At 39.2% G+C, this 12,178-nt stretch overlaps 1 protein-coding gene across 5 annotated transcripts in view; it reads right to left on the bottom strand.

Annotated features, from left to right (window-relative positions):
* Positions 1 to 2,587: 2,587 nt before the first annotated feature.
* rhobtb4 (Rho related BTB domain containing 4) overlaps positions 2,588 to 12,178 on the bottom strand; it is a 44,156-nt gene continuing 34,565 nt past the window's right edge. For 4 of the 5 annotated variants that reach the window (XM_034692734.1, XM_034692736.1, XM_034692735.1 and 1 more), the window contains 4 exons: positions 8,871 to 9,021; positions 8,538 to 8,626; positions 8,261 to 8,366; positions 2,697 to 8,162 (listed from right to left, as the gene is read on the bottom strand). In XM_034692734.1, coding sequence (XP_034548625.1) covers positions 7,984 to 8,162; positions 8,261 to 8,366; positions 8,538 to 8,626; positions 8,871 to 9,021 — 525 coding nt within the window. In that variant the 3' untranslated portion in view covers positions 2,697 to 7,983. Of the gene's footprint in view, positions 8,163 to 8,260; positions 8,367 to 8,537; positions 8,627 to 8,870; positions 9,022 to 12,178 lie in introns of all 5 variants that reach the window. The other variant, XM_034692733.1, reaches the window with a different exon arrangement.

Raw genomic sequence — 12,178 nt, 5'->3', positions numbered from 1 at the left:
GAAAACTGGTGTACGTCATTGAATGTAAAGAGTTTGTTGGCCTGCAGTTTGGCTGCTGTGCTTTTCTATAAGAGTCTTATTGTGACACACACACACCAAGACAGCATATGGACACAAACCGCAACTGCCACCTTCCCGGGTCCCTCGTCTAAAATTATGTGTCATCAGCCACATCACTAAACACCACCATGGCAACAGTCCCCCCATGTTTCTGTGGCTTCCTGTGATCTTTAACCAGACTTACTTTATTAAAAGTCTCAGCTCACAGCATGTTGTTCATGATGATGTATGTGGGACGGAGACACTCGCACGAGTTGCTGACTCAGTTTCTCTCCCATCGAAAGGTTCATAAAACAAATGCTGAGACAAAGACTGATTTGAACAAAAGGTGTAAGGGTTTTTTGTTTGAAGCTTTTATTTTAATTTAGGTGAAATTCCAATCAAGAGCAGCAAATGTTAAAGAGAGAAAACACAGTTACATACAAGTGCAAGGTTTAAGTTATATTTGCACTACTCCTCTTGGAACAATGACTACAACACTTCACCCATTGGGGTGGCCAGGGGTGGCCATGGCAAACTCTGAAAACTGATAGGCCACCCCTGTGGCCACCTTGAAATTCTTAAACATGATTGGCTGTTTGCCATGTCAGAGGCATTACTTATATTCAAATCAGCTATTGTGTTTCAGCAAGCTGCAGAGACAGTAGTTTCTGTGGATTTGAATATTATTTTTGTTGATGCTTTGACTTTGGACAATCATCTTCTTTTTTGAGTCCTTAAAGAGTTTAGTTCAGCAGATTTAAATGTTGACACTCTGTCAAGTTACATTCTTAATGTTGCTGTTACAAATCTACAAAAATGTAACATTTGCTAAATTATTTTATAAAAAGAAGTTAAAGTAGATGTGATTATTGGAAGTAACCCTCCTAGGTTTGGGGTATGCCCACAATGTTTTCCACGCCTGGCCAACCCTTCAACAGTCAGTGCCCCAGTTTGGCCACCCAAGTCAAAACTGTGTGGCTCCGCCACTGCACCCATCCAATACATTTAAATACAACATAGCTGCAAAATCTATATTTTGGTGATATTCATAATATCATAATGTATTCCTGTTAAATAGCTGGACCCATGCAGGCTCTAATTCTACTTAATGAGCTCTATATTTTTAACAGTGTATTGATTTCAGGATTTGTTTGAGTAATCTGGATCAAGGTGTAAATTTCAGTGCTCTGTTTAGCAGAAGTAAGCGAAGGAACTCAACTAATGACAGCATCCCAAAAACACTGAACATTGACACACCTTGACATGTCTTTGATCCTCTGCCTTACTTTGTTTCTTGTGAAACATTTAAAGATCTCTCTGTCTAGCAAAGAGAACCGTCTGAAGAATCTATGCAGCTAGACAAAGAATTGTAATATCTCTAATGTTCTGTTTGGTGCATGTGTTTGTATTTTGATCCACTAAAACCAAAAAGAGACATTGAATGTCTGTTCATGTATGTTAGACACAGAGGGGCTGCATAGGTTTGTATAGTTGCAAAAATCCTCACAGCAAAACTTAAACACACGACATACAATAGTTTGAATTAATTTCTCTTAAAAAGTGTTCACACTAACTATTTGTATAAAATATGTTGTTTTCATGTGTTTTGCAAAGTAAGGCTGCGCTTCTGTTCTATCCACTAGGTGGCAGCAATGGATCAAAGTTGGTGCATGTGTGAGTTTTGCTTGTTGTAAACAAAGGGTTAAGAAAGACAAAAGGCATGGCTAGAGTACTTTTATTGTTTTCATTCTTGGACTCTTGAACATATCAACTTGATAAATGTCACATTTTCTACTGATTAGACTGTAGTTTTTCATCTGTGCACTCAAGTCAATGGCTGTTTTTCTGTCTTCTGATGTCCTGTGAAATCCATCTGTCCTACCTTATTGTTTTAATCTACTTTCTAATGTCATTTTTTCTGCATTTTTGTAGTGAAGCACTTTGTAACTTTTTTAAGAGAAGTGCTATATAAATCAAGTTTATTATTTTTATATGAAGAAAATTAACTTGTAATTTATATGTTTGAAAAAAAAAAACCATTTTCCCCCTTCATGATATTAAGCTTTTAGATTTTATCTCTGCATTATAAAGGCAGTAAAGTGAATGCAGTGTTAAGTATACCTCTTTTATGATAAGTATTGATCCGCCATCCTGATGCATCACAGCACAATCAGACTATCTGATGCTGTGAGAATTATAAGGTGCACCTCATTGAGACTCTTGCTTTCAACAGGATGATAAAGATGACAAATAATAATTAATGTAATATAGATCTGAGTCTTCAAAGCATTTAAATCAACTAAAATTATCATTACATTATTTTCAAATTATCTGTTTCTTGTATTAATGACATTTTTCTGTGTATAACTTTTCTCTGCTAACCAGTGTATGTCTTTGTTGTTATGTAAAAGTAATTATTGTGTGCTTATCTGAACTAATACTAATTCTAGTTTGGTATCTTAAGTAGAATGACGAACATGTGCAAAGATATATAACGTTTTTGAACTACATGGACAGAATCACAAAAACAAACTTGAGAGACAGGTTCAAAAGATTAACAGTTTTAATAAAATCCATGTCAAACATCAAAATACTGAAATGGCAAAAAAGAAAAAAACACATTTTTTCTACTTTTTAAGTTTTGTACAAATCACAGTGGTTCAAAAATATTACAAATTTTAGTCTCAAAACTTTTTTTTTTTTGCAACAGCAGCAAAACATTCTGATTGTTGTGTATTTGTCTTAAAAGCCCTTAATAGTTTGTGAGTGTGGTGTGCTCTTTTCTTTTGCCTTTTATTGTAGTACACATGGTAACATGAGCAGTAATAATGTTAACAACCTTCAGATGAGTCAATGGAAAAAAAAGTGCATAACAATACTATACAGTTTATACCATCCACTTTAAAAATGTCAGTATAGACCAGGGGTTAATAACACCATGTCTGTATACATAGATACTCCCCCTGTCACGGACCTCTCTCTGCATACAATCCTCTGTATACACCAGCTTCATTTATAGATACAGTGTGGTGCGCGGTAATAAAGTGAGAGGTTATTATGAGCTGGGACTCATATCAAATTTACAACACTGTACTGTACTTTGGAAAACAACTATGATCATTAAAGCATCATATAAATAGTTGTTGCAGCTAATATCTGCCTTTAATTCACAGATTCTGTTCCCATACATTGAATACACTGACGTTATGCAGCATTGCATAAGAGTAATTTGCAGCTAAATAGTGGAAGCAAAAAGGGCATACTACTTAATTTCACAGATAGTTCATAAAGAAGTTGAAAGTAATGAGTTATTTTAATTCTGAAGAACACTGCTAAGTATATAAAGACTTGTCCTACCTATCAAAAAGTTGTATTAGGCTACATAATAGAAAGTGCAGGCACTGAAAGAGTGCAAAAACATCATTTAAACTGCTGGTTTGCTGGGTTTCTTGGTCATTTCATACTTTTTGTTGCGTAGCTTTAGCATAGCTGACATTTCAAGCTAAACTTTCTTATAGTTTGGGTTATCATTGGAAGTAATAAAAATCACCCCTACAGCCAGTAACTATGCTAACATGAAAGAAAAGCTGCCTACATTAATTTCTGTGCTCACATGTGTGTGTATTTCTTGGCTTTATCAACTTTTTTTGAGCCCAGAAGGCTGCAGGTGCAGTGCCGTCAGAGCCAAAAGAGTGTGATTTGACTAAAGGCACAGGAGAGGGGACACCAAGGATTAAAAACAAGGTGCTCTCTCACGTTAAAAAAAGTAGGGTCAGGCCTGCTAAGAAGGAAGGAGGAAAAGCTTCACAGGAATAAACGAGGATAGTGTGACAAAGAAAAGTATGTGCTTAGATAGCGGAATACAATTCAAGTGAATACCACAACCCTATTCTACATATTTAGTCTGCAGGGGTCAGTGAAGAGCAAATATTATGGGCTGAATAAAGCTAGTAATGTTCGTTGTTTTTTTTGTCCTGTGTTCTTGGGTTTCTAAACCTTGTTTGTTTCTGACCTGTGGCTCCATTAGCATTTTCCAATTTCTGAATTTGGACCCAATAATTAGCCAGTACTCAAGCTGTTTTGATCCAGATATTCAAATATAGCTGTTTTTACACATATTTAAATCTACATTACTTGATTCATTTAAGATTTAAGATTTAGAGCTTTCCCATGAACTTAAATGCATATCAAGTGACCCAAGTTAACCCCAAGGTTAAGAAACCCTCTCATATAAAAAGAAGCCTATGTGTGTCCCAAGAAACATGCATCATGCTTTACCCAATTCATCTGTCTTTTCATGTAGATTAAACTCAAATATTGCACTTCGCTTTATGTCATTGAGGACATTCTCAAAATATGTGCATTATCAGACTTGATAAAAGTTCAAATTTTAGCTTTTTATGCTTCTTATTTTCATACCCTCCACCCGAAATCTTAAAAATCACAAGCCTAAGCTTGTTTGATTGTATTAACTACAGTATCAGCATAAAAGGGACAACTGTGGCACTGCACAGCAGCAACAAATGTCTGCAGAATGTGGCAGCATATCATTCAAAGTGGTATATTTAGTGATGCTACCGTATGCTGTGCTGAGCTAACGCAGTTGTGCATAAAGCCACATAGCAAGAAAAGAGCTACTGTGGGGTTCAGCGCCAATTATAGACCTTGATAATCAAATCTGGACACTGTGTTATTCAGCATCTCACTGAGCATGTGGTGGGAAAATCTGCAAGACTTAAGTGAAAACATCGTGCTACAATCATGTTTAAAAACAATCTCACATACAAGGAACAAGTCATGCCAAGCACAGGAAGGTAAAGTCATTAACAAAAAAGAAGAAGAAAGTGCATTCCAACACCAAGTGTCATTATGATGACAAAAGTTAGGCCACCATGCAAATGAACCACGTTCCAAAAGCGGTTGCACCCTCCCAGCACACAGGCCAGCCAGTGCTCCTTAAAAAGCTTTGCTTAATCATAGTCAGTGGTTTTTAAAATTACAACACAGGAATCAACCTGTTTTATCTCTAAATCATATGGTCAGTGGAGACCATGATAAGAGTCCTACATCCAAATAATTCACAATCTAGAAAAGATGCTTATTCAAATCAATTGTGTGATTAGACCATCTACTATATTACACTCTATGAGGAGATTAATTCAAGACCATCGGTCTGCATTAAAACAAACAGCAGGCCAGAATATGTTGTCTCAAGGAGGCTCAAAAATCCCCTCAAGACGAGAAATAGTTGAGAGTGCAGCTCCACCATTCTTTTTTCTTTTTTTTACATTTTTAAGAATATCATGGCCGTTATCAACTTCATCCATCATTTCAACCACTGCAGAACCTGTCTGCACGTTTGAACATTGAAGATTTTGTTAAATCACAAACTACTTTTAGATTGGTCCAACTATAAGGCACATTGACTGAAAGAAGAGGCTTATCAGGTCATACAGACTATTAACAAGACAAATCTTATAGCTAACCTGTCTTTGGGGGACTGAAAAGAGGCCATGGAAGTCCATCAGCATTTGTCCCCCACCTTTCTCCTCTTCATTTAGTTCTCAAACCGTTTAAATTTTGGTGGGTTTACTCCACTGTGTAGGTTCCATGTAACGCTGACTGAGACTTTTTCACTCTCGCTCCGCTCAATTCTCACTTGGGTCTCATGAGATACAATCTGACTTCTATTTTCAGTGGCTGACAATGATTTTTGCACACCACCCGTGGACAACGGTAGAGCGCACCACATGTCTCACACCATCTCTTCGTCTCCTCTCTTTGTCTCCTACAGTTTGCCTGGGCAAAAGCTGAGGGGCGCAAACCCACAAATAGAATGACGTGCTAATAGAAACTCATCACCACAAAGTCTTGTTTTCACATTCAGCTCCCAAGCCCAAAGAAATTAGCACCCTTAACAAGAAAATCAGATTTACTCTCATATGCCGGTATATATCAAGCTGTTTGTCATTTGAGACAACGCACACGACTTCAAATTCAATCTAATGTAATAATATTCTCCAAGGAAGTGAAACTGATCACACTGAACTCAAAAGCAGCAAAAAGACATAACAAGGATGTAACCGCTGTATGTAATAGAGAAGTCTACACATTCTGGATAATCAGTGACCTATAATGACCTCTTACAGACTGTTAGCAAATGGAGAAGAAAAATTAAGCTTTAAAAAATACTCATGTATCAAATTGCTTTACCATTAATACATTTCTGCACATCACTGCAGGTAAACACTAAACAACTGGACAGACAATTCAACTGTGGACATAAAATCTCATGTGTTTGTTGTGTGTTCATGTGGACACTGTCTTGCTGTGTCTTAAGCACCATTTTTCAATTCCAGCGAGAGAAATGGAAGGCAATGTCCAGCAGAGACACTTTTCTCCTGACACTATACACCAAAACACCACCACAAGGAGGGATTCAATCACCACGTCATACTGCTTCCTTCTCCCACAACAGACTTTCTCTCTCCTCTTCACTCCAGAGGAAGCAGGGAACCAGAGATGAAGAAAGTGAGAAAGATAGAGATCAGAAAAAAATCACAGCTTTGGTATTCAAAGATAGATAAAAAATCAGTAGGTTGAGTTTTTAAATGCACTGAAAAAAACTGCGCTTGTGCTTTACACTTTGCAAGAATTGAAGTTATTCTGATGTTCTTAATAACTGAAACAAGAGTGAGGACATCTCATACATAAAAACTCTTAGTTAGTGTGACGGTTAGTGCTGGGGCCCCTGAGCAGTGCTGCCCCTAGTGATGTAGGGGTGTAAAGGCAGGCTGGCTGAGGTGCTTCAGCGTAGCCTAGTGGTCATGGACATTACAAGCGCATTAGTTAATACTGTACCCATCATTCCTCCGTGGCAGAGGTATCAAAGTAAGGCTAGCCCTCATTGCCCCCATCACAGAGTGGTCACTTTGAATGTCTCTGAAGTGCAGTTTGGTGAATCCGACTCGTCAGGGAGACTATTTGTCTTGCTCTGTTTGCACCTGTGGTGTGCACAAGGAGAGGGTGGGCGGTGCAAGGGTGCATGACGAACAGCAAGGACCACATCAGTATTAGATAGGAGGCTAATAGCTATTATTAGGCCTCCTGATGGAGCATCCTCACTAACTAATGGTTTTAAGGTTGCTCTTACGCTCAAAATGGGCTCTAGAATAACAGTCCCATCGTTGCGGATGCAGCAGAAATCAAAGTCCTCATCACTTCCTCGGATTAACAAGCGCCCTTTTCAAAAAAGCGCTAAAAGCATAAAAAAGTTCAAATTAAATCAAACTATTAATAAATTAATTTTAAGTGTCTATTCCTGGGATTCCGGTGCTGGTTTTGGAGCGGGGGGGATCTTTTGCACAGGTCTGCGTGTGCAAGCTAACAGTCTGCAAACAAGTGAAGGCAGAGGTAAGCTCCCCAAGAGGAGCAGCGGTGTTCAATGTGTCATAGTCATTAAGGTCAATGTGAAGGATGGAGACTGAGAGAGATAGAGAGCCCTTGCTCCCAGTCCAGTTACTCAAAGGCTGGGACGCTGTGAGTGCTGGTGGAGGGACGGAGCTCTAGTAGAGGGGATGAGGGGGGCTGCACTGCAACGTCGCATGCCCTTACAGATTAGGGCGTCTGGGAAGCACTCAACTGGGAAGCATCACCCAATCATCAAAACTGCAAACATACGCTCACACACCGACGCACATACCCTTCGATTAAGTCTACACGTATCACACAAGAAATGCACTCATGAAGTCACCCACAGTTATAAAGAGGCACATACATTCCCCCAAACATGCTAACATTCAGGCGAAGTCGCACTGAGAGTCATTTGTCCTCTGATTGACGGTTCAAAGCCGAACTCCTCCTCTAGAAGCGTTATAGGGGGTTAGTTATCCTGGATGGGACAACCCGGGTCAGGACGAAGAAGTCAGTGGAAGAACCCCTTTAGGAGACATGTGGAGAAGAGGACGGGTGTCTCCAGAAACACCAGCCCCGTTTGGTGTGTTGCTTGCGCAAGATCTCCTCCTCGCGCTCGCGCTCTTTCTGAGAGCGCAGGTAGCGGTCTTCCTCCTTAAGGAACCACACAGGAGGCCAACGCTGCTTCTCAAAGTGTCTCTGGTTGTCTGCAGGAGTTTATAGAAGGAAATATTTGTTAGAGTTTTACAACACAGGGGTTTGGGATGGCAGATTATCAGGTCTAAGAGAGACAAGGTGTATTTACCTGAAGACATGGCCTTCATGTCTTTAGGAAACTTGCGGCAGATGCTGTTGTAATTAGTGCAGATGTGATGGAGACACCAAGCTGATAGCTGCTTGGCATTGTGGAACTGCAAAACAAAACAAACAGGGGTATGAGACATTATTACAGCTTTAGAAGAACAGTAGAGGGATCAACCTGAACAGATTTAGATAGGACTCATCCTTATTATTCAACATCAAATTCTTATAATCATTCCAAAAGGAAATCAATTAAGAATAAAATGTTATACTGAACAGACCTGTGCAACTTCGAGGTAAGCCAACACCTGTCCATCAATGTCACCTCCTTTAACCGACAACTGGAGCAGCTCATCCACAGCGTGTTGTTCTGTTGATGCAAAAAGCACACAAAGTGATGTAGATATTTACAGACCTGCATTTTTAATCCCCCAGCCATCAATTCTCAATCTGTCTGACAACACAACTCAAGAGTGACGACAACAATTTACCCTGTCATCCGTGAATGTCAGTGTGATTAAACAAAGCATATTCTGCCACTTAATCATGGACAAGACAGAAAAGTCATGAAGCTCTCTTCACAATCATTCTGTTGAGATATAGAGGGTCTGTACCTGTGAGAGCCACGAGGCGAGGCAAACAGAGACGGTTGGCCAGAATGATTAGTTCCATGGCATCCAGACCGGGACAGGGTGTGAGCACACTGCAGTACAGGAACTCCAACACACCACGCATACAGGCTGTACTGGTGTTAGGGATGGGGACCTGAGAGAGACCAGATCAAGAGGACATGAAAAAAGATCAGAATCGAATTGCTGAAAATCAATAAAGAAAAATAATAGACCAACCTTTAGAACATTTAGACCATCATTTCTTTAACTTTGCCTTGTTGTCAGATATTTAACTTGTATTTATTTGTTTATTTTTTGGTATACCCTGTTGTCAATATTAATGCATTTGATACATTGTCTTGTTATTTATGGAAAGAGTTGTAATTTGTGTAGTTTTGGTACGCATTAAATTGGGTCTATGCTCAGAATATCAGGACTGACTGTGGCCAATTTGGGGTCTTTAGCATCAGCATTAGCTGTAATACTGACTTTACCAGCCCCTGAGATAGTTTGTCACTTAAGCAGAGGTCCAAAAGAATGCAACATGTCCTCTGCCGCTACCTCTAAATACTCACTTCTTTCATTGGTATCATTGATCCATTACTAGAAATTACACTTAATATAACATGAAAGCAAAATCTTATTTTGTATCTTAGCAGTGCAATTGCAGAAGAGAGTACACACATGCCATGTCCTCATCACAGAATGAGATCCTGTACATACTTATTATGTTTTCACTAAGTATCTGATGCACAATTGTGTTCACCATAAAAAAAAAACTAAAAATAAATCCCATTCAGGGACCCCTAGATATCGCCAAATCATAAATTAGCATAAAGCTACACCAAAGGCACACTGGTCCTTCTCCTGCTGCTTGACAGAGCAGTCCAGTAAACCGCGTTGGGTAGTTAAATAAATAAATACATACTAATGAGTGAGACCTTCTTATGAGCCTAATTGCTGTTAGTCAAACGAACAGGCGCTCAGCTGCAGGTGATGCAGCTGAAGCTCTGAAAGGACTAAAGGAGGGCAGATTATGATGAGAGTGATAACCTGACTCCTCCAGGAGCTTTGAGTGGCCCCACTGAGACGCTCTTTAGCCTCCAATTAAGAGAATGTCAACTTGACGCAGGCTCTCGTTATGACTAAAAAGTCACTACAACAACACAAGGGTGGTCGCTGGTTCTTAAAACCCCCAGCTGGGCCCAGGAAGTGTTGATGAATGGACACATTCCCATTAACAGGACAAGGTGAAACCATGAGGAACAAGACTGACTATTTCTAAATGGATTTTTTTTTTATGACCTGTAAAAGTGCCACGCGGTAGGAGTCGGATAAAACAGTTTACAGTGAGTCTTTTGTTTTCCCTCTCCCAAGGAAACCACTTAACGTTAGTGATATTTGACTGTTAAAAAAAGCAGGACATGATTTTTTGTTTGAAATCACTGCCTACGCATATAGGACAAGCTAAGCAAAGAGGCACCACTTAGTCCAAAAGGGGGTGCCAAAATTGACACAAACCATAACTTCCTTACAGGATCTTTAAACAAAGTCTAACATACTTAAGTTTCATTAAACTACAAATAGTAATGCTTTTTACTCAGTTAGAGTACTTCTTCATCAAACTAGAATAATCATGTTATTGGACAACAGCATGAACCCTGTGTGAGCCTTAAAGTAGTTTAAAGGAAGTATGACATGTGTATGAAATAGAAAAGCACACACTGATCACTTTCTGCTTTGACAGATATGAATACAGTGTATATATTCATTTTTATAGTGTACTAATAGTATACACAGTATTTGTAATATGATACTTTATGACTATATATTGCATACATTAAATTTGAATAACTGAGGAAATCAACATCCTTGTTTATCTTGAACCTGTGCTTTGTGCTCAATTTAGAAACAGACCAAGTGGGACCTCTCTTCCGCTTCAACTTAATCACTCAGGTTGCTTAAGCATAGACAGCCTAAATAAGTATAGAACTATCACTCGTATCTATTTGTCTTTAAAGAAGAAAAATAATTACCTATAAATCAAATTTCATCTTATTACTGTTGACTGATTTGCACTTCTCTTTTTATAAATCTTCTGTATCAACACCTCTAAATACTTTACCGCTTTAACTAAGCAGAACTCAACCATCTGCTGTGTCAAGGTTATACAAGTGTGTAAGGGTGTCTTGTTTTCAGAGCACTGCATCTAATAAATGTTTTAGCAAACATTTCTGGCACTGCTTCTGCAATAAATATGTATCCCTGGATGACATATATAGTATGCCTGTACATTAGTAGCACTTAGTAGGCTACATATTAATCCAACAAGGATGAAGGTAACTTCTAGAGCAAGCAGACATCCTGATAAGTGCAGCATGATTTCATTAACTGTTGGCAAATTAAGTCTTATTCACCCCAATTAGCACTGCAAAGCCCTCCAGCTAAATATGCAAATACATTGACAAAAACAAAAAGAATACACTCTTGTTCATGCACATAAATGTAGCAGCTCCATTGTGCAATTACTCTTTCAGTCTTTGTCTTCAGGGCACCTGCACTCAGCTTCATGCCAAAAGCAAAGCCACAATAGTCACTAAGATGAACCGTTCAGAGTAACCATAGACACCGGCAGCCCACCAGCAGCAAACACTGTGCCCCCTCAGTGAGGCTGATGTCCTGTTTTTCACAACCGTCCACAATAGCTGCAATGGCTTTTTTTCACACCCACTCACATGGTGTGCTCTAGAATAAAATCCAGGCTATCGATGTAGAAATAACAAAATAAAGTCTACTTCAGTCTCCCTCTTAAAAGCCTTCTATAACTTTATATGTTGCTCGTAGACTGGATGTACATCATTTTTATTCATCATCTGTGTCTCTTTATAAGGATTTCTTACAATTCTCCTGAGCACCTGAACCTCTGTAACCCAAGCCTGCCGACCTTGAAAGAAACCAAACCCCGGGGGATCTGGTTCTGCAACACTGTCCGAGGAGAGTCGACTTAAAGACAGCCAGAGAAATGAACTTCCTGTCTGGTTAGGTCAGGTCCCTGACCCTGAAGGCGCACCGAGCGACCAGAAGCTGAACCTCAGGTGAGAACTATCCTGAAGTAACTCGACACGCCACATGTGGAATGCTGACCTGGTGAGACATACTCCTCTGGGCTCGCTTTGTGTACCTACACAGTAACTTATCTAAGTTACCCATTAACCTTGACCTCATTTACTTATTGATTTTATCTTATGTAACTGCTGTTGTCAACACATGCCAGGTACAGCTGTTTGATAAGGTCGTCTGTAAATTATGAC

The sequence above is a fragment of the Notolabrus celidotus genome, chromosome 9 (genome assembly GCF_009762535.1).
Source record: "Notolabrus celidotus isolate fNotCel1 chromosome 9, fNotCel1.pri, whole genome shotgun sequence".
Taxonomy (NCBI): domain Eukaryota; kingdom Metazoa; phylum Chordata; class Actinopteri; order Labriformes; family Labridae; genus Notolabrus; species Notolabrus celidotus.
Note: the sequence above shows the minus strand (reverse complement) of the source record. Positions and strands in the feature narration are given on the sequence as shown.